Source organism: Xyrauchen texanus, chromosome 38, assembly GCF_025860055.1.
Source record: "Xyrauchen texanus isolate HMW12.3.18 chromosome 38, RBS_HiC_50CHRs, whole genome shotgun sequence".
Lineage (NCBI taxonomy): Eukaryota > Metazoa > Chordata > Actinopteri > Cypriniformes > Catostomidae > Xyrauchen > Xyrauchen texanus.
The window spans coordinates 892,968-916,068 of NC_068313.1; the positions used below are offsets into that span (position 1 = coordinate 892,968).

The 23,101-nt window shown below is 48.7% G+C and overlaps 1 protein-coding gene across 3 annotated transcripts in view; it reads right to left on the reverse strand.

Annotated features, from left to right (window-relative positions):
• The window catches only part of schip1 (schwannomin interacting protein 1), a 129,942-nt gene that overhangs the window by 13,288 nt on the left and 93,553 nt on the right, over window positions 1-23,101 (reverse strand). For all 3 annotated transcript variants that reach the window (XM_052109985.1, XM_052109986.1, XM_052109987.1), the window contains one exon: window positions 247-364. In XM_052109985.1, coding sequence (XP_051965945.1) covers window positions 247-364 — 118 coding nt within the window. The remainder of the gene's footprint in view (window positions 1-246; window positions 365-23,101) is intronic.

The following is a 23,101-nucleotide window of genomic DNA, read 5'->3' on the forward strand; positions in this document are numbered from 1 at the left end:
TTAAGGCATTCATTTTCACAAAATCCATTTAATGACTTTTAATGCTTTTTAATGCCCCGTGGAAACCCTGTGTATACTGGGTTGGACACCTCAAGGGTTAATAGTGGTGTTTATCTTATTACATCACATGTTGTTCTGAAAGCAGATATAAACAAATTAAACACTGAATGTAGGCTGTGATCCGCACAGACTGACTGAAGCAAATTCACGTTTTGTTTATCCTCTCCTTCATGTGTGTGTTGTTACCATGGGTGACAGTGGTGTATCAAGGCTGGTCTCTGTCTTGCTGTCATCTGCATCGCTGTCTTTGTCACTTCCACTGTCGTTTACGAAGCAGATCTGCAGATTCATGCCACTCTGAAGTCTGTGACAGAACATGAAAATACAAATAAATCACACATACATCTATATGTTCTTGAGGCACCAATGTATAAATATTAAACCACATTTACATTAGAATCCTAACTTGAGTGCTTTCCGATTCAGATGGATTTGAAAAAGATATAACAAAACTTGATATCCCCTAACACTAAATATAACCCTCACAGAAACATAATTTTATATGTTTAATAAGCCATTTCCGTCATGGGGATGCGGGACCCCACAATGTAGGTGAATGCAGGTTTTACTATCCTTGTGGGGACATACCCTGACATAACCACTAAACCCAACACATCCCCTAAACCCGACACAACCCCTAAACCCAACACAGACCCTAAACCCAACACATCACCTAAACCCAACTCAACCCCTAAACCCAACCCAACCCTAAAACCAACACAACCCCTAAACCTAAGCTAACCCAACCCCTAAACCCAACACATCCCCCCTAAACCCTACCCAACCCCTAACCCTAACCCAACACAACACAACCCTAAAACCAACACATCCCCTAAATACGACACAACCCGCAAACCTCATAACTCAACCCCTAAACCCAACACAACCCCTAAACCCGTAAAACCGACACAACCCCTAAACCCAACACCTAAACCCAACCCAACCCGTAAACCCAACCCAATCCCTAAACCCAACACAACACCTAAACCTAACAAAACCCCTAAAACAACCCAACCCGTAAACCTAACACCAACCCTAACCTAACCCAACCCCTAAACCCAACCCCTAAACCTAACCTAACCTAACCCAACCCTTAAACCTAACCTAACCCAACCCCTAAACCCAACACAACACCTAAACCAACCCAACCCCTAAACCTAACCCAACCCCTAAACCTAACACAAACCCTAAACCAACATAACCCCTAAACCCAACACAACCCCTAAACCTAACACAACCCATAAACCTAACACAACCCCCTTAAACCTAACCAACCCTTAAACCCAACCCCACCCCTAAACCTAACCCAACCCCTAAACCCAACACAACCCCTAAACCTAACACAACCCCCTAAACCAAACCTAAACCAACCCCTAAACCCAACCCCACCCCTAAACCTAACGAGACCCCTAAATCCAACATAACCCCTAAACCCAACCCCTAAACCCAGCACAACCCCTAAACCCAACCCCACACCACCCCTAAACCTAACCCAACCCCTAAACCTACATAACCCCTAAACCCAACACATTCCCCTAAACCTAACCTAAACCAACCCCTAAACCCAACCCAACCCCACCCCTAAACCTAACCTAACCCAATCCCTAAACCTAACCTAACCCAACCCCTAAACCCAACACAACCCGCAAACCCAACACAACCCCTAACCCTGACACAACCCCAAAAACCGACACAACCAGTAAAACCGACACAACCAGTAAAACCGACACAACCAGTAAAACCGACACAACCACTAAACCCAACTCAACCCCTAAACCTAACCCAACACAACCCGCAAACCCAACACCAACTCTAAACCCAACACAAACCCTAAACCCAACACAACCCCTAAACCCAACACAACCCCTAAAACCAACACATCCATAACCCCGACCCAACCCGTAAAACCGACACAACCCTAAACCCAACCCAACCCCTAAACCCAACACAACCCCTAAACCCAACACCAACCCTAAAACCAACACCAACCCCTAAACCTAAGCTAACCCAACCCCTAAACCCAACACATCCCCCCTAAACCCTACCCAACCCCTAACCCTAACCCAACACAACACAACCCTAAAACCAACACATCCCCTAAATACGACACAACCCGCAAACCTCATAACTCAACCCCTAAACCCAACACAACCCCTAAACCCGTAAAACCGACACAACCCCTAAACCCAACACCTAAACCCAAACCAACCCGTAAACCCAACCCAATCCCTAAACCCAACACAACACCTAAACCCAACAAAACCCCTAAAACAACCCAACCCGTAAACCTAACACCAACCCTAACCTAACCCAACCCCTAAACCCAACCCCTAAACCTAACCTAACCTAACCCAACCCTTAAACCTAACCTAACCCAACCCCTAAACCCAACACAACACCTAAACCAACCCAACCCCTAAACCTAACCCAACCCCTAAACCTAACACAAACCCTAAACCAACATAACCCCTAAACCCAACACAACCCCTAAACCTAACACAACCCATAAACCTAACACAACCCCCTTAAACCTAACCAACCCTTAAACCCAACCCCACCCCTAAACCTAACCCAACCCCTAAACCCAACACAACCCCTAAACCTAACACAACCCCCCTAAACCAAACCTAAACCAACCCCTAAACCCAACCCCACCCCTAAACCTAACGAGACCCCTAAATCCAACATAACCCCTAAACCCAACCCCTAAACCCAACCCCTAAACCCAACACAACCCCTAAACCCAACCCCACACCACCCCTAAACCTAACCCAACCCCTAAACCTACATAACCCCTAAACCCAACACATTCCCCTAAACCTAACCTAAACCAACCCCTAAACCCAACCCAACCCCACCCCTAAACCTAACCTAACCCAATCCCTAAACCTAACCTAACCCAACCCCTAAACCCAACACAACCCGCAAACCCAACACAACCCCTAACCCTGACACAACCCGAAAAACCGACACAACCAGTAAAACCGACAGAACCAGTAAAACCGACACAACCACTAAACCCAACTCAACCCCTAAACCTAACCCAACACAACCCGCAAACCCAACACCAACTCTAAACCCAACACAACCCCTAAACCCAACACAACCCCTAAACCCAACACATCCATAACCCCAACCCAACCCGTAAAACCGACACAACCCCTAAACCCAACCCAACCCCTAAACCCAACACAACCCCTAAACACAACACATTCCCTAAACCCAACCCAACCCCTAAACCTAACCCAACCCCTAAACCCGACACAACCCGCAAACCCGACACAACCTGTAAAACAGACACAAACCGTAAAACCAACACAAACCGGAAAACCAACACAACCCCTAAACCCAACCCAACCCTTAAACCCAACCCCTAAACCCAACACAACCCCTAAACCAACCAACCCCTAACCCTAAAACTAACCCAACCCCTAAACCCAAACCAACCCCTAAACCAACCCAACCCCTAAACCTAACCTAACCAAACCCCTAAACCCAACACAACCCCTAAACCTAACCTAACCCAAACCCTAAACCCTACCAACCCCTAAACCCAACACAACCCCTAAACCAAACACCAACCCTAAACCCAACACAAACCCTAAACCAACCCAAAGCCTAAACCCAACCCAACCCCTAAACACAACACATCCCCCCTAAACCCAACCCCAAACCCTAACCCAACCCCAAACCCTAACTCAACCCCTAAACCCAACACAACCACTAAACCCAACACAACCCGCAAACCCGACACAACCCGAAAAACCGACACACCCCCTAAACCCGACTCCTAAACCCAACCCGTAAACACCACACAACACAACCCCTAAACCGAACACAACCCATAAACAAACCCACACCCTAAACCTAACCTAACCCAACCCCTACACCCCACACAACCCCTAAACCCAACACATCCCCTAAACCTAACCTAAACCAACAGGCAAACCCAACACATCACCTAAACCTCACCCAACCCCAGCCCTAAACCTAACCTAACCCAACCCCTAAACCTAACCCAACCCCTAAACCCAACACAACCCGCAAACCCAACACAACCCGCAAACCCAACACAACCCAACCCTGACACAACCCGAAAAACCGACACAACCAGTAAAACCGACACAACCCCTAAACCCAACTCGACCCCTAAACCTAACCCAACACAACCCGCAAACCCAACACCAACTCTAAACCCAACACAAACCCTACACCCAACACAACCCCTAAACCCAACACATCCCCTAAACCCAACAAAACCCCTAACCCCGACCCAACCCGTAAAACCGACACAACCCCTAAACCCAACCCAACCCCTAACCCTAACCCAACCCCTAAACCCGACACAACCCGCAAACCCGACACAACCCGTAAAACCGATACAAACCATAAACCGACACAACCCCTAAACCCAACCCAACCCCTAAACTCAACCCAACCCCTAAACCCACCCAACCCCTAACCCTAAACCTAACCCAACCCCTAAACCCACCCCAACCCCTAAACCAACCCAACCCCTAAACATAACCTAACCCAACCCCTAAACCCAACACAACCCCTAAACCTAACCTAACCCAAACCCTAAACCCTACCCCTAAACCCAACACAACCCCTAAACCCAACACCAACCCTAAACCCAACACAAACCCTAAACCAACCCAAAGCCTAAACCCAACCCAACCCCTAAACACAACACATCCCCCCTAAACCCAACCCCAAACCCTAACCAAACCCCAAACCCTAACTCAACCCCTATACCCAACACAACCCCTAAACACAACACATCCCCCTAAACCCCAAACCCTAACCAAAACCCAAACCCTAACTCAACCCCTAAACCCAACACAACCCGTAAAACCGACACACCCCCTAAACCCGACCACTAAACCCATCCCAACCCGTAAACACAACAACACAACACAACCCCTAAACCGAACACAACCCCTAAACAAACCCAAACACTAAACCTAACCTAATCCAACCCCTAAATCCCACACAACCCCTAAACCCAACACATCCCCTAAACCTAACCTAAACCAACACGGAAACCAAACACATCACCTAAACCCAACAAAACCCCTAACCCCGACCCAAACCGTAAAACCGACACAACCCCTAAACCCTACCCAACCCCTAAACCAAACACAATCCCTAAACCTAACCCAACCCCTAAACCCAACCCAACCCAACCACTAAACCAAACACCAACCCTAAACCCAACACCAACCCCTAAACCTAACCTAAGCCAACCCCTAAACACAACACATCCCCCCTAAACGCAACCCAACCTCTAACCCTAACCCAACCCCTAACCTAACCCAATCCCTAAACCCAACCACTAAACCTAACTAACCTAACCCAACCCTTAAACCTAAACTAACCCAACCACTAAACCCAACAGAACACCTAAACCAACCCAACTCCTAAACCTAACCCAACCCCTAAACTCAACACAACCCCTAAACCTAACACAAACCCTAAACCAACATAACCACTAAACCCAACACAACCCCTAAACCTAACACAACCCCTAAACCTAACCTAAACCAACCCCTAAACCCAACCCCACCCCACCCCTAAACCTAACCCAACCCCTAAACCCAACATAACCCCTAAACCAACACAACACCTAAACCTAACACAAACCCTAAACCAACATAACCCCTAAACCCAACACAAACCCTAAACCCAACACAACCCCTAAACCTAACACAACCCCCGTAAACCTAACCTAAACCAACCCCTAAACCAAACCCCACCCCTAAACCTAACCCAACCCCTAAATCTAACATATACACTAAACCCAACCCCTAAACCCAACACAACCCCTAAACCTGACACAAACCCTAAACCAACATAACCCCTAAACCCAACACATCCCCCCTAAACCAACCCCTAAACCCAACCCAACCCCTAAACCCAACACAACCCCTAACCCTGACACAACCCAAAAAACTGACACAACCAGTAAAACCGACACAACTCCTAAACCCAACACAACACCTAAACCCAACTCAACCCCTAAACCTAACCCAACACCAACTCTAAACCCAACACAAACCATAAAACCAACACACCCCTAAACCCAACACAACATCCCCTAAACCCAACACAACCTGCAAACCCAACACAACCCCTAAACACAACACATCTCCCCTAAACCAAACCCTAACCCTAACCCAACCCCTAAACCCGACACAACCCGCAAACCCGACACAACCCGTAAAACCGACACAAACCGTAAAACCGACACAACCCCTAAACCCAACCCAACCCTTAAACTCAACCCAACCCCTAAACCCAACACAACCCCTAACCCTAAACCTAACCCAACCCCTAAACCCACCACAACCCCTAAACCAACCCAACCCCTAAACCTAACCTAACCCAACCCCTAAACCCAACACAACCCCTAAACCTAACCCAAACCCTAAACCCAACCAAAAACCCTAAACCCAACCCCTAAACCCAACACAACCCCTAAACCCAACACCAACCCTAAACCAACCCAAAGCCTAAACCCAACCCAACCCCTAAACACAACACATCCCCCCTAAACACAACCCCAAACCCTAACCCAACCCCAAACCCTAACTCAACCCCTAAACCCGACACAACACGCAAACCCGACACAACCCGCAAACCCGACACAACCCGCAAACCCGACACAAACCGTAAAACCGACACACCCCCTAAACCCGACCCCTAAACCCAACCCAACCCGTACACACAACACAACACAACCCCTAAACCCAAAACAACCCCTAAACAAACCAACACCCTAAACCTAACCTAACCCAACCCCTAAACCCCACACAACCCCTAAACCCAACACATCCCCTAAACCTAACCTAAACCAACACGCAAACCCAACACATCACCTAAACCAAACACAACCCCTAAAGCTAACCCAAACCCTAAACCCGACCCAAACCGTAAAACCGACACAACCCCTAAACCCTAACCCTAACCCTAACCCTAAACCCAACCCCACCCCTAAACCTAACCTAACTCAACCCCTAAACCTAACCTAACCCAACCCCTAAACCCAACCCAACCCCTAAACCCAACACAACCCCTAACCCTGACACAACCCGAAAAACTGACACAACCAGTAAAACCGACACAACCAGTAAAACCGACACAACTCCTAAACCCAACACAACACCTAAACCCAACTCAACCCCTAAACCTAACCCAACACCAACTCTAAACCCAACACAAACCATAAAACCAACACACCCCTAAACCCAACACAACATCCCCTAAACCCAACACAACCTGCAAACCCAACACAACCCCTAAACACAACACATCTCCCCTAAACCAAACCCTAACCCTAACCCAACCCCTAAACCCGACACAACCCGCAAACCCGACACAACCCATAAAACCGACACAAACCGTAAAACCGACACAACCCCTAAACCCAACCCAACCCTTAAACCCAACCCAACCCCTAAACCCAACACAACCCCTAACCCTAAACCTAACCCAACCCCTAAACCCACCCCAACCCCTAAACCAACCCAACCCCTAAACCTAACCTAACCCAACCCCTAAACCCAACACAACCCCTAAACCTAACCCAAACCCTAAACCCAACCAAAAACCCTAAACCCAACACAACCCCTAAACCCAACACAACCCCTAAACCCAACACCAACCCTAAACCCAACACAAACCCTAAACCAACCCAAAGCCTAAACCCAACCCAACCCCTAAACACAACACATCCCCCCTAAACACAACCCCAAACCCTAACCCAACCCCAAACCCTAACTCAACCACTAAACCCAAGAAAACCCCTAAACCCGACACAACACGCAAACCCGACACAACCCGCAAACCCGACACAAACCGTAAAACCGACACAAACCATAAAACCGACACACCCCCTAAACCCGACCCCTAAACCCAGCCCAACCCGTACACACAACACAACACAACCCCTAAACCCAAAACAACCCCTAAACAAACCAACACCCTAAACCTAACCTAACCCAACCCCTAAACCCCACACAACCCCTAAACCCAACACATCCCCTAAACCTAACCTAAACCAACACGCAAACCCAACACATCACCTAAACCAAACACAACCCCTAAAGCTAACCCAAACCCTAAACCCGACCCAAACAGTAAAACCGACACAACCCCTAAACCCAACCCCTAAACCAAACACAACCCCTAAACCTAACCCAACCCCTAAACCCCACACAACCCCTAAGCCCAAAACATCCCCTAAGCCCAACCTAAACCCACACGCAAACCCAACAAATCACCTAAACCCAACAAAACCCCTAACCCCGACGCAAACCGTAAAACCGACACAACCCCTAAACCAAACCCAACCCAACCCCTAAACCAAACACAACCCCTAAAGCTAACCCAAACCCTAAACCCAACCCAACCCCTAAACCCAACACAACCCCTAAACCCAACACAACCCCTAAACCCAACACAACCCCTAAACCAAACACCAACCCTAAACCCAACACCAACCCTAAACCCAACAAAACCCCTAAACCTAACCTAAGCCAACCCCTAAACACAACACATCCCCCTAAACCCAACCCCTAACCCTAACCCAACCTCTAAACCCTACCCAACCCCTAAACCCAACACAACCCGCAAAACCGACAAAACCCGTAAAACCGACACACCCTAAACCTGACCACTAAAACCAACCCAACCCATAAACACAACCCAACACATAAACCCAACACAACCCCTAAACCCAACACAACCCCTAAACCTAACCTAACCTAACCCAACCTCTAAACTCAACACAACCCCTACTCAACACATCCCCTAAACCTAACCTAAACCAACACGCAAACCCAACACATCACCTAAACCCAACAAAACCCCTAACCCCGACCCAAACCGTAAAACCGACACAACCCCTAAACCCAACCCCTAAACACAACACATCCCCACTAAACTCAACACAACCCCTAACACTAACCCAACCCCTAAACCCAAAACAACCCCTAAACCCAACACAACCCGCGAACACCACACAACCTGCAAACCCGACACAACCCGTAAAACCGACACACCCCCTAAACACAACTCCTAAACCCAACACAACCCCTAAACCCAACACAACATCCCCTAAACCCAACACAACCTGTAAACCCAACACATCCCCTAAACCCAACAAAACTCCTAACCCCAACCCAACCCGTAAAACCGACACAACCCCTAAACCCAACCCAACCCCTAAACCCAACACAACCCCTAAACACAACACATCCCCCCTAAACCAAACCCAACCCCTAACCCTAACCCAACCCCTAAACCCGACACAACCCGCAAACCTGACACAAACCGTAAAACCGACACAAACCGTAAAACCGACACAACCCCTAAACCCAACCCAACCCTTATACCCAACCCAACCCCTAAACCCAACACAACCCCTAAACCAACCCAAACACTAAACCTAACCCAACCCCTAAACACACCCCGACCTCTAAACCAACCCAAAGCCTAAACCTAACCTAAACCAACCCCTAAACCCATCACAACCCCTAATCCTAACTAACCCACACCCTAAATCCAACCCAACCCCAAAACCCAACACAACCCCTAAACCCAACACAACCCCTAAACCCTACACCAACCCTAAACACAACACAAACCCTAAACCAACCCAAAGCCTAAACCCAACCCAACCCCTAAACACAACACATCCCCCCTAAACCCAACCCCAAACCCTAACCCAACCCCAAACCCTAACTCAACCCCTAAACCCAACACAACCCCTAAACACAACACAACCCGCAAACCTGACACAACCCGTAAAACCGACACACCCCCTAAACCCGACGACTAAACCCAACCCAACCCGTAAACACAACACAACCCCTAAACCCAACACAACCCCTAAACAAACCAACACCCTAAACCTAACGTAATCCAACCCCTAAACCCCACACAACCCCTAAACCCAACACATCCCCTAAACCTAACCTAAACCAACACGCAAACCCAACAAATCACCTAAACCCAACAAAACCCCTAACTCCGACCCAAACCGAAAAACCGACACAACCCCTAAACCCAACCCAACCCCTAAACCTAACCTAACCCAACCCCTAAACTCCACACAACCCCTAAACCCTACACATCCCCTAACCCTAACCTAAACCAACACGCAAACCCAACACATCACCTAAACCCAACAAAACCCCTAACTCCGACCCAAACCGAAAAACCGACACAACCCCTAAACCGAACCCAACCCCTAAACCAAACACAGCCCCTAAACCTAACCTAACCCAACCCCTAAACCCCACACAACCCCTAACCCTAACCTAAACCAAAAAGAAAACCCAACACATCACCTAAACCCAACAAAACCCCTAACCACGATCCAAACCAAAAAACCGACACAACCCCTAAACCGAACCTAACCCCTAAACCAAACACAGCCCCTAAACCTAACCTAACCCAACCCCTAAACCCCACACAACCCCTAAACCCTACACATCCCCTAACCCTAACCTAAACCAACAAGCAAACCCAACACATCACCTAAACCCAACAAAACACCTAACACTGACCCAAACAGTAAAACCAACACAACCCCTAAACCAAACACCAACCCTAAACCCAACACCAACCCCTAAACCTAACCTAAGCCAACCCCTAAACACAACAAATCCCCCCTAAACCCAACCCCTAACCCTAACACAACCCGCAAACAGACAAAACCCGTAAAACCAACACACCCCCTAAACCCAACCCCTAAACCCAACCCAACAGGTAAACCCAACCCAACAAGTAAACCCAACAAAACCCCTAAACCCAACACAACCCCTAAACCAACCAAATCCCTAAACCTAACCTAACCTAACCCAACACAACCCCTAAACCCAACACATCCCCTAAACCTAACCTAAACCAACACGCTAACCCAACACATCACCTAAACCCTAAAAAACTCCTAACCCCGACCCAAACCGTAAAACCGACACACCCCTAAACCCTACACCAACCCTAAACCCAACACAAACCCTAAAACAACCCCTAAACCCAACCCAACCCCTAAACACAACACATCCCCCCTAAACCCAAAACAACCCCTAAACCTAAAACAACCCCTAACCCAACACAACCCGCGAACCCCACACAACCCGCAAACCCGAAACAACCCGTAAAACCGACACACCCCTAAACACAACCCCTAAACCCAACCCAACCCCAAAACCCAACACAACCCCTAAACCTAACACAACCCCCCTAAACCTAAACTAAACCAACCCCTAAACCCAACCCCACCCCTAAACCTAACCCAACCCCAAAACCCAACCCCTAAGCCTAACACAAACCCTAAACCAACATAACCCCTAAACCCAACACAACCCTAAACCCAACACAACCCCTAAACCCAACACAACCCCTAAACCAACACATCCCCCCTAAACCTAACCTAAACCAACCCCTAAACCCAACCCCACCCCTAAACCTAACCTAACCCAACCCCTAAACCTAACCCAACCCCTAAACCCAACCCAACCCCTAAACCCTGACACAACCCCTAACCCTGACACAACCCGAAAAACCGACGCAACCAGTAAAACCGACGCAACCAGTAAAACCGACACAACCCCTAAACCCAACTCAACACAACCCGCAAACCCAACACCAACTCTAAACCCAACACAACCCCTAAACCCAACACAACCCCTAAACCCAGCACAACCCGCAAACCCAACACATCCCCTAAACCCAACAAAACCCCTAACCCCAACCCGTAAAACCGACACAACCCCTAAACCCAACACAACCCCTAAACACAACACATCCCCCCTAAACCCAACCCAACCCCTAACCCTAACCCAACCCCTAAACCCGACACAACCCGCAAACACGACAACCCGCAAACCCGACACAACCCGTAAAACCGACACAAACCGTAAAACCAACACAACCCCTAAACCCAACCCAACCCAACCCCTAAACCCAACAAAACCCCTAAACCAACCCAACCCCTAACCGTAAACCTAACCCAACCCCTAAAACCACCCCAACCCCTAAACCAACCCAACCCAACCCCTAAACCCAACACAACCCCTAAACCAAACCTAACCCAAACCCAACCCATCCCCTAAACCCAACACAACCACTAAACCCAACACCAACCCTAAACCCAACACCAACCCTAAACCAAACCAAAGCCTAAACCCAACCCCTAAACACAACACATCCCCCCTAAACCCAACCCTAACCCAAACCCTAATTCAACCCCTAAACCCAACACAACACCTAAACCCAACACAACCTGCAAACCCGACACAAACCGTAAAACCGACAAACCCCCTAAACCCAACCCAACCAGTAAACACAACACAACACAACCCCTAAACACAACATAACCCCTAACCAAACCCTAACCCTCAACCTAACCTAACCCCTAAACCCCACACAACCCCTAAACCCAACACATCCCCTAAACCTAACCTAAATTAACACGCAAACCCAACACATCACCTAAACCCAACAAAACCCCTAATCCCGACACAAACCGTAAAACCGACACAACCCCTAAACCCAACCAAACCCCTAAACCAAACACAACCCCTAAACCTAACCTAAACCAACACACAAACCCAACACATCACCTAAACCCAACAAAACCCCTATCCCCGACCCAAACCGTAAAACCAACACAACCCCTAAACCCAACCCAACCCCTAAACCAAACACAAAACATAAACCTAACCTAACCTAACCTAACCCAACCCCTAAACCCCACACAACCCCTAAACCCAACACATCCCCTAAACCTAACCTAAACCAACACACAAACCCAACACATCACCTAAACCCAACAAAACCCCTATCCCCGACCCAAACCGTAAAACCAACCCAACCCCTAAACCAAACACTACCCCTAAAACTAACCCAACCCCTAAACCAAACACCAACCCAAAACCCAACACCAACCCTAAACCCAACACAACCCCTAAACCTAACCTAAGCCAACCCCTAAACACAACACATCCCAACTAAACCCAACCCAACCCCTAACCCTAATCCAACCCCTAAACCCAACCCAACCCCTAAACCCAACACAACCCCAAAACCCAACACAACCCGCAAAACCGACAAACCCGAAAAACCGACACACCCCCTAAACCCAACCCCTAAACCCAACCCAACCCAACACGTAAACACAACACATCAACCTAAATCAAACCCAACCCATAACCCTAACCCAACCCCTAAACCCGACACAACCCGCAAACCCGACACAACCCGTAAAACCTACACAAACCGTAAAACCAACACAAACCGTAAAACCGACACAACCCCTAAACCCAACCCAACCCTTAAACCCAACCCAACCCCTAAACCCAACACAACCCCTAAACCAACCCAACACAACCGCTAAACCAACCCAACCCCTAACCCTAAACCTAACCCAACCCCTAAACACACCCAAACCCCTAAACCAACCCAAACTCTAAACCTAACCTAACCAAACCCCTAAACCCAACAAAACCCCTAAACCCAACACAACCCCTAAACCCAACACCAACCCTAAACCCAACACAAAACCTAAACCAACCCAAAGCCTAAATCCAACCCATCCCCCCTAAACCCAACCCCAAACCCTAACCCAACCCCAAACCCTAACTCAACCCCTTAACCCAACACAACCCCTAAACCCAACACAACCCGCAAACCCGACACAACCCGTAAAACCGACACACCCTCTAAACCCGACCAATAAACCCAACCCGTAAACAAACCCACACCCTAAACCTAACCTAAACCAACACGCAAACCCAACACATCACCTAAACCCAACAAAACCCCTAACCCCGACCCAAACCGTAAAACCGACACAACCCCTAAACCCAACCCAACCCCTAAAAAAACACAACCCCTAAACCTAACCTAACCCAACCCCTAAACCCCACACAACCCCTAAACCCTACAAATCACCTAACCCTAACCTAAACCAACAAGCAAACCCAACAAATCACCTAAACCCAACAAAACCCTTAACCCCAACCCAAACTGTAAAACCAACACAACCCCTAAACCCAACCCAACCCCTAAACCTAACCCAACCCCTAAACCCAACACAACCCCTAAACCAAACACCAACCCTAAACCCAACACCAACCCCTAAACCTATCCTAAGCCAACCCCTAAACACAACACATCCCCCCTAAACCCAACACAACCCCTAACCCTAATCCAACCCCTAAACCCAACCCAACCCGTAAACCCAACCCAACACGTAAACCCAACAAAACCCCTAAACCCAACACAACCCCTAAACCAACCCAACCCCTAAACCTAACCTAACCCAACACAACCCCTAAACCCAACACATCCCCTAAACCTAACCTAAACTAACACGCAAACCCAACACATCACCTAAACCCAACAAAACCCCTAATCCCGACCCAAACCGTAAAACCGACACAACCCCTAAACCCAACCCAACCCCTAAACACAACACATCCCCCCTAAACTCAACACAACCCCTAAAACTAACCCAACACCTAAACCCAAAACAACCCTTAACCTAAAACAACCCCTAAACCCAACACAACCCACGAACCATACACAACCTGCAAACCCGAAACAACCCGTAAAACTGACACACCCCTAAACACAACCCTAAACCCAACCCAACCCCTAAACACAACACATCCCCCCTAAAATCAACACAACCCCTAAAACTAACCCAAAACCTAAACCCAAAACAACCCTTAACCTAAAACAACCCCTAAACCCAACACAACCCACGAACCATACACAACCTGCAAACCCGAAACAACCCGTAAAACTGACACACCCCTAAACACAACCCCTAAACCCAACCCAACCCCAAAACCCAACACAACCCCTAAACCTAACACAAACCCTAAAACAACATAACCCCTAAACCCAACACAACCCCTAAACCTAACACAACCCCCCTAAACCTAACCTAAACCAACCCCTAAACCCAACCCCACCCCTAAACCTAACCCAACCCCTAAATCCAACATAACCCCTAAACCCAACCCCTAAACCCATCACAACCCCTAAACCTAACACAAACCCTAAACCAACATAACCCCTAAATCCAACACAACCCCTAAACCCAACACAACCCCTAAACCCAACACAACCCCCCTAAACCTAACCTAAACCAACACCAAACCCAACCCCACCCCTAAACCTAACCTAACCCAACCCCTAAACCCAACCCCTAAACCCAACACAACCCACAAACCCAACACAACCCCTAACCCTGACACAACCCGAAAAACCAACACAACCAGTAAAACAGACACAACCCCTAAACCCGACACAACCCCTAAACCTAACCCAACACAACCCGCAAACCCAACACCAACTCTAAACCCAACACAAACCCTAAACCCAACACAACCCCTAAACCCAACACAACCCCTAAACCCAACACAACCCGCAAACCCAACACATGCCCTAAACCCAACAAAACCCCTAACCCCAACCCGTAAAACCGACACAAACCCTAAACCCAACACAACCCCTAAACACAACATATCCCCCCTAAACCCAACCCAACCCCTAACCCTAACCCAACCCCTAAACCCGACACAACCCGCAAACACGACACAACCCGCAAACCCGACACAACCCGAAAAACTGACACAAACCGTAAAACCAACACAACCCCTAAACCCAACACAACCCTTAAACCCAACCCAACCCCTAAACCCAACAAAACCCCTAAACCAACCCAACCCCTAACCCTAAACCTAACCCAACCCCTAAACCCACCCCAACCCCTAAACCAACCCAACCCAACCCCTAAACCCAACACAACCCCTAAACCTAACCTAACCCAAACCCAACCCAACCCCTAAACCCAACACAACCACTAAACCCAACACCAACCCTAAACCCAACACCAACCCTAAACCAAACCAAAGCCTAAACCCAACCCCTAAACACAACACATCCCCCCTAAACCCAACCCTAACACAACCCCAAACCCTAACTCAACCCCTAAACCCAACACAACCCCTAAACCCAACAAAACCTGCAAACCCGACACAAACCGTAAAACCGACAAACCCCCTAAACCCAACCCAACCAGTAAACACAACACAACACAACCCCTAAACACAACACAACCCCTAAACAAACCCTAACCCTAAACCTAACCTAACCCCTAAACCCCACACAACCCCTAAACCCAACACATCCCCTAAACCTAACCTAAACCAACACACAAACCCAACACATCACCTAAACCCAACAAAACCCCTAATCCCGACCCAAACCGTAAAACCGACACAACCCCTAAACCCAACCCAATCCCTAAACCAAACACAACCCCTAAAACTAACCTAACCTAACCCAACCCCTAAACCCCACACAACCCCTAAACCCAACACATCCCCTAAACCTAACCTAAACCAACACACAAACCCAACACATCACCTAAACCCAACAAAACCCCTATCCCCGACCCAAACCGTAAAACCAACACAACCCCTAAACCAAACACAACCCCTAAACCTAACCCAACCCATAAACCCAACACAACCCCTAAACCAAACACCAACCCAAAACCCAACACCAACCCTAAACCCAACACAACCCCTAAACCTAACCTAAGCCAACCCCTAAACACAACACATCCCAACTAAACCCAACCCAACCCCTAACCCTAATCCAACCCCTAAACCCAACCCAACCCCTAAACCCAACACAACCCCAAAACCCAACACAACCCGCAAAACCGACAAAACCCGTAAAACCGACACACCCCCTAAATCCGACCCCTAAACCCAACCCAACCCAACACGTAAACACAACACATCAAACCTAAATCAAAACCGAACCCATAACCCTAACCCAACCCCTAAACCCGACACAACCCGCAAACCCGACACAACCCGTAAAACCTAAACCTAACCTAACCAAACCCCTAAACCCAACACAACCCCTAATCCTAACCTAACCCAAACCCTAAACCCACACCAACCCCTAAACCCAACACAACCCCTAAACCCAACACCAACCCTAAACCAACCCAAAGCCTAAATCCAACCCAACCCCTAAACACAACACATCCCCCATAAACCCAACCCCAAACCCTAACCCAACCCCTTAACCCAACACAACCCCTAAACCCAACACAACCCGCAAACCCGACACAACCCGTAAAACCGACACACCCCCTAAACCCGACCAATAAACCCAACCCAACCCGTAAACAAACGCACACCCTAAACCTAACCTAAACCAACACGCAAACCCAACACATCACCTAAACCCAACAAAACCCCTAACCCCGACCCAAACCGTAAAACCGACACAACCCCTAAACCCAACCCAACCCCTAAAAAAAACACAACCCCTAAACCTAACCTAACCCAACCCCTAAACCCTACAAATCACCTAACCCTAACCTAAACCAACAAGCAAACCCAACAAATCACCTAAACCCAACAAAACCCTTAACCCCAACCCAAACTGTAAAACCAACACAACCCCTAAACCCAACCCAACCCCTAAACCTAACCCAACCCCTAAACCTAACCCAACCCCTAAACCCAACACAACCCCTAAACCAAACACCAACCCTAAACCCAACACCAACCCCTAAACCTATCCTAAGCCAATCCCTAAACACAACACATCCCCCCTAAACCCAACACAACCCCTAACCCTAATCCAACCCCTAAACCCAACCCAACCAGCAAAACCGACAAAATCCGTAAAACTGACACACCCTCTAAACCCGACCCCTAAACCCAACCCAACCCGTAAACCCAACCCAACACGTAAACCCAACAAAACCCCTAAACCCAACACAACCCCTAAACCAACCCAACCCCTAAACCTAACCTAACCCAACACAACCCCTAAACCCAACACATCCCCTAAACCTAACCTAAACTAACACGCAAATCCAACACATCACCTAAACCCAACAAAACCCCTAATCCCGACCCAAACCGTAAAACCGACACAACCCCTAAACCCAACCCAACCCCTAAACACAAAACATACCCCCTAAACTCAACACAACCCCTAAAACTAACCCAACACCTAAACCCAAAACAACCCTTAACCTAAAACAACCCCTAAACCCAACACAACCCACGAACCATACACAACCTGCAAACCCGAAACAACCCGTAAAACTGACACACCCCTAAACACAACCCCTAAACCCAACCCAACCCCAAAACCCAACACAACCCCTAAACCTAACACAAACCCTAAAACAACATAACCCCTAAACCCAACACAACCCCTAAACCTAACCTAAACCAACCCCTAAACCCAACCCCACCCCTAAACCTAACCCAACCCCTAAATCCAACATAACCCCTAAACCCAACCCCTAAACCCAACACAACCCCTAAACCTAACACAAACCCTAACCCAACACAACCCCTAAACCTAACACAAACCCTAAACCAACATAACCCCTAAATCCAACACAACCCCTAAACCCAACACAACCCCTAAACCCAACCCCACCCCCTAAACCTAACCTAACCCAACCCCTAAACCCAACCCCCCTAAACCCAACACAACCCACAAACCCAACACAACCCCTAACCCTGACACAACCCGAAAAACCGACACAACCAGTAAAACCGACACAACCCCTAAACCCAACCCTTAAACCAAACACAACCCCTAAACCAAAAACCAACCCTAAACCCAACACCAACCCTAAACCCAACATCAAACCCTAAACCTAACCTAACCCCTAAACCCAACACCAACCCTAAACCAAGCCAACCCCTGAACCCAACCCAACCCCTAAACACAACACATCGCCCTAAACACAACACAACCCAACCCCTAACCCTAACCCAAACCCTACACAACCCACAAACCCGACACAACCCGTAAAACCGACACAAACCGTAAACCCCACACAACCCCTAAACCCAACACATCCCCTAAACCTAACCTAAACCAACACGCAAACCCAACACATCACCTAAATCTAACAAAACCCCTAACCCCGACCCAAACCGTAAAACCGACACAACCCCTAAACCCAACCCAACCCCTAAACCAAACACAACCCCTAAACCTAACCTAACCTAACCCCTAAACCCAACCCAACCCCTAAACCAAACACCAACCCTAAACCCAACATCAACCCCTAAACCTAACCTAACCCAACCCCTAAACACAACACATCTCCCCTAACCCAACCCCTAAACCCAACCCAACCCCCAAACCCAAAACAACCCGCAAACCCGACACAACCCGTAAAACCGACACACCCACTAAACCCGACCCCTAAACCCAACCCAACCCGTAAACACAACACAACCCCTAAACCCAACCCCTAAACCAACCCAACACCTAAACCTACCCTAACCCAAACCCTAAACCCAACCCCTAAACCCAACACAATCCTAAACCCATCACAAACCCTAAACCAACCCAACGCCTAAACCCAACCCAACCCCTAAACACAACACACCCCCTAAACCCAACCCCAAACCCTAACCCAACCCCTAAACCCAACACAACCCCTAAACCTGACCCCTAAACCCAACCCAACCCCTAAACCCAACACAACCCCTAAACCTAACCTAACCCAACCCCTAAACCCAACACATCCCCCTAAACCCAACACATCCCCCTAAACCTAACCTAACCCAACCCCTAAACCCAACCCAACACAACCCCTAAAACATCCCAACACCTAAACCAACCCAACCATTAAACCTAATCTAACCCAACCCAACCCCTAAACCTAACCTAACCCAACCTCTAAACCCAACACATACCCTAAACCCAACCCAACCCCTAAACCCGACACAACCCCTAAACCCAACACAACACCTAAACCCAACACCAACCCTAAACCCAACACCAACCGCTAAACCTAACCTAACCCAACCCCTAAACACAACACATCCCCCTAAACCCAACCCCTAACCCTAACCCAACCCTTAAACCCAACACAACCCGCAAACCCGACACAACCCGTAAAACCGACACAACCCGTAAACCCAACCCAACCCCTAACCCTACCCAACCCCTAACCCTAACCTAACCCCTAAACCCACCCCAACCCCTAAACCTAACACAACCCCTAAACCTAACCTAACCCAACCCCTAAACCCAACACAAACCCTAAACCCAACACAAACCCTAAACCCAACACAAACCCTAAACCCAACACAACCCCTAAACCAACCCAAACCCTAAACCTAACCTAACCGAACACCTAAACCCCACACAACCCCTAAACCCAACACATCCCCTAAACCTAACCTAATCCAACACGCAAACCCAACACATCACCTAAACCCAACAAAACCCCTAACCCCGACACAAACCGTAAAACCGACACAACCCCTAAACCCCTAAACCTAACCTAACCCAATCCCCTAAACCCAACACAACCCCTAAACCTAACCTAACCCAACCCCTAAACCCAACACAACCCCTAAACCCAACACCAACCCTAAACCCAACACAAACCCTAAACCAACCCAACCCCTAAACCCAACCCCAAACCCTAACCCAACCCCTTAACCCAACACAACCCGCAAACCCGACACAACCCGTAAAACCGACACACCCCCTAAACCGAACCCTAAACCCAACCCAACCCGTAAACACAACACAACCCCTAAACCCAACACAACCCCTAAACCAACCCAAACACTAAACCTAACCTAACCCAACCCAACCCCTAAACCCCACACAACCCCTAACCCTGACCTAAACCGTAAAACCGACACAACCCCTAAACCCAACCCAACCCCTAAACCAAACACAACCCCTAAACCTAACCTAACCTAACCCCTAAACCCAACCCAACCCCTAAACCAAACACCAACCCTAAACCCAACATCAACCCCTAAACCTAACCTAACCCAACCCCTAAACACAACACATCTCCCCTAACCCAACCCCTAAACCCAACCCAACCCCCAAACCCAAAACAACCCGCAAACCCGACACAACCCGTAAAACCGACACACCCACTAAACCCGACCCCTAAACCCAACCCAACCCGTAAACACAACACAACCCCTAAACCCAACCCCTAAACCAACCCAACACCTAAACCTACCCTAACCCAAACCCTAAACCCAACCCCTAAACCCAACACAATCCTAAACCCATCACAAACCCTAAACCAACCCAACGCCTAAACCCAACCCAACCCCTAAACACAACACACCCCCCCTAAACCCAACCCCAAACCCTAACCCAACCCCTAAACCCAACACAACCCCTAAACCCGACCCCTAAACCCAACCCAACCCCTAAACCCAACACAACCCCTAAACCTAACCTAACCCAACCCCTAAACCCAACACATCCCCCTAAACCCAACACATCCCCCCTAAACCTAACCTAACCCAACCCCTAAACCCAACCCAACACAACCCCTAAAACATCCCAACACCTAAACCAACCCAACCATTAAACCTAATCTAACCCAACCCAACCCCTAAACCTAACCTAACCCAACCTCTAAACCCAACACATACCCTAAACCCAACCCAACCCCTAAACCCGACACAACCCCTAATCCCAACACAACACCTAAACCCAACACCAACCCTAAACCCAACACCAACCGCTAAACCTAACCTAACCCAACCCCTAAACACAACACATCCCCCTAAACCCAACCCCTAACCCTAACCCAACCCTTAAACCCAACACAACCCGCAAACCCGACACAACCCGTAAAACCGACACAACCCGTAAACCCAACCCAACCCCTAACCCTACCCAACCCCTAACCCTAACCGAACCCCTAAACCCACCCCAACCCCTAAACCTAACACAACCCCTAAACCTAACCTAACCCAACCCCTAAACCCAACACAAACCCTAAACCCAACACAAACCCTAAACCCAACACAAACCCTAAACCCAACACAAACCCTAAACCCAACACAACCCCTAAACCAACCCAAACCCTAAACCTAACCTAACCGAACACCTAAACCCCACACAACCCCTAAACCCAACACATCCCCTAAACCTAACCTAATCCAACACGCAAACCCAACACATCACCTAAACCCAACAAAACCCCTAACCCCGACACAAACCGTAAAACCGACACAACCCCTAAACCCCTAAACCTAACCTAACCCAATCCCCTAAACCCAACACAACCCCTAAACCTAACCTAACCCAACCCCTAAACCCAACACAACCCCTAAACCCAACACCAACCCTAAACCCAACACAAACCCTAAACCAACCCAACCCCTAAACCCAACCCCAACCCCAAACCCTAACCCAACCCCTTAACCCAACACAACCCGCAAACCCGACACAACCCGTAAAACCGACACACCCCCTAAACCGAACCCTAAACCCAACCCAACCCGTAAACACAACACAACCCCTAAACCCAACACAACCCCTAAACCAACCCAAACACTAAACCTAACCTAACCCAACCCAACCCCTAAACCCCACACAACCCCTAACCCTGACCTAAACCGTAAAACCGACACAACCCCTAAACCCAACCCTTAAACCAAACACAACCCCTAAACCAAAAACCAACCCTAAACCCAACACCAACCCTAAACCAACATCAAACCCTAAACCTAACCTAACCCCTAAACCCAACACCAACCCTAAACCAAGCCAACCCCTGAACCCAACCCAACCCCTAAACACAACACATCGCCCTAAACACAACACAACCCAACCCCTAACCCTAACCCAACCCCTAAACCCGACACAACCCACAAACCCGACACAACCCGTAAAACCGACACAAACCGTAAAACCGACACAAACCGTAAAACCGACACAACCCCTAAACCCAACCCAACCCTTAAACCCAACACAACCCCTAAACCAACCCAACCCCTAACCCTAACCCAACCCCTAAACCCACACCAACCCCTAAACCTAACCTAACCCAACCCCTAAACCCAACACAACCCCTAAACCAAACCTAACCCAAACCCTAAACCCAACCCAATCCCTAAACCCAACACAACCCCTAAACCCAACACAAACCCTAAACCAACCCAACGCCTAAACCCAACGC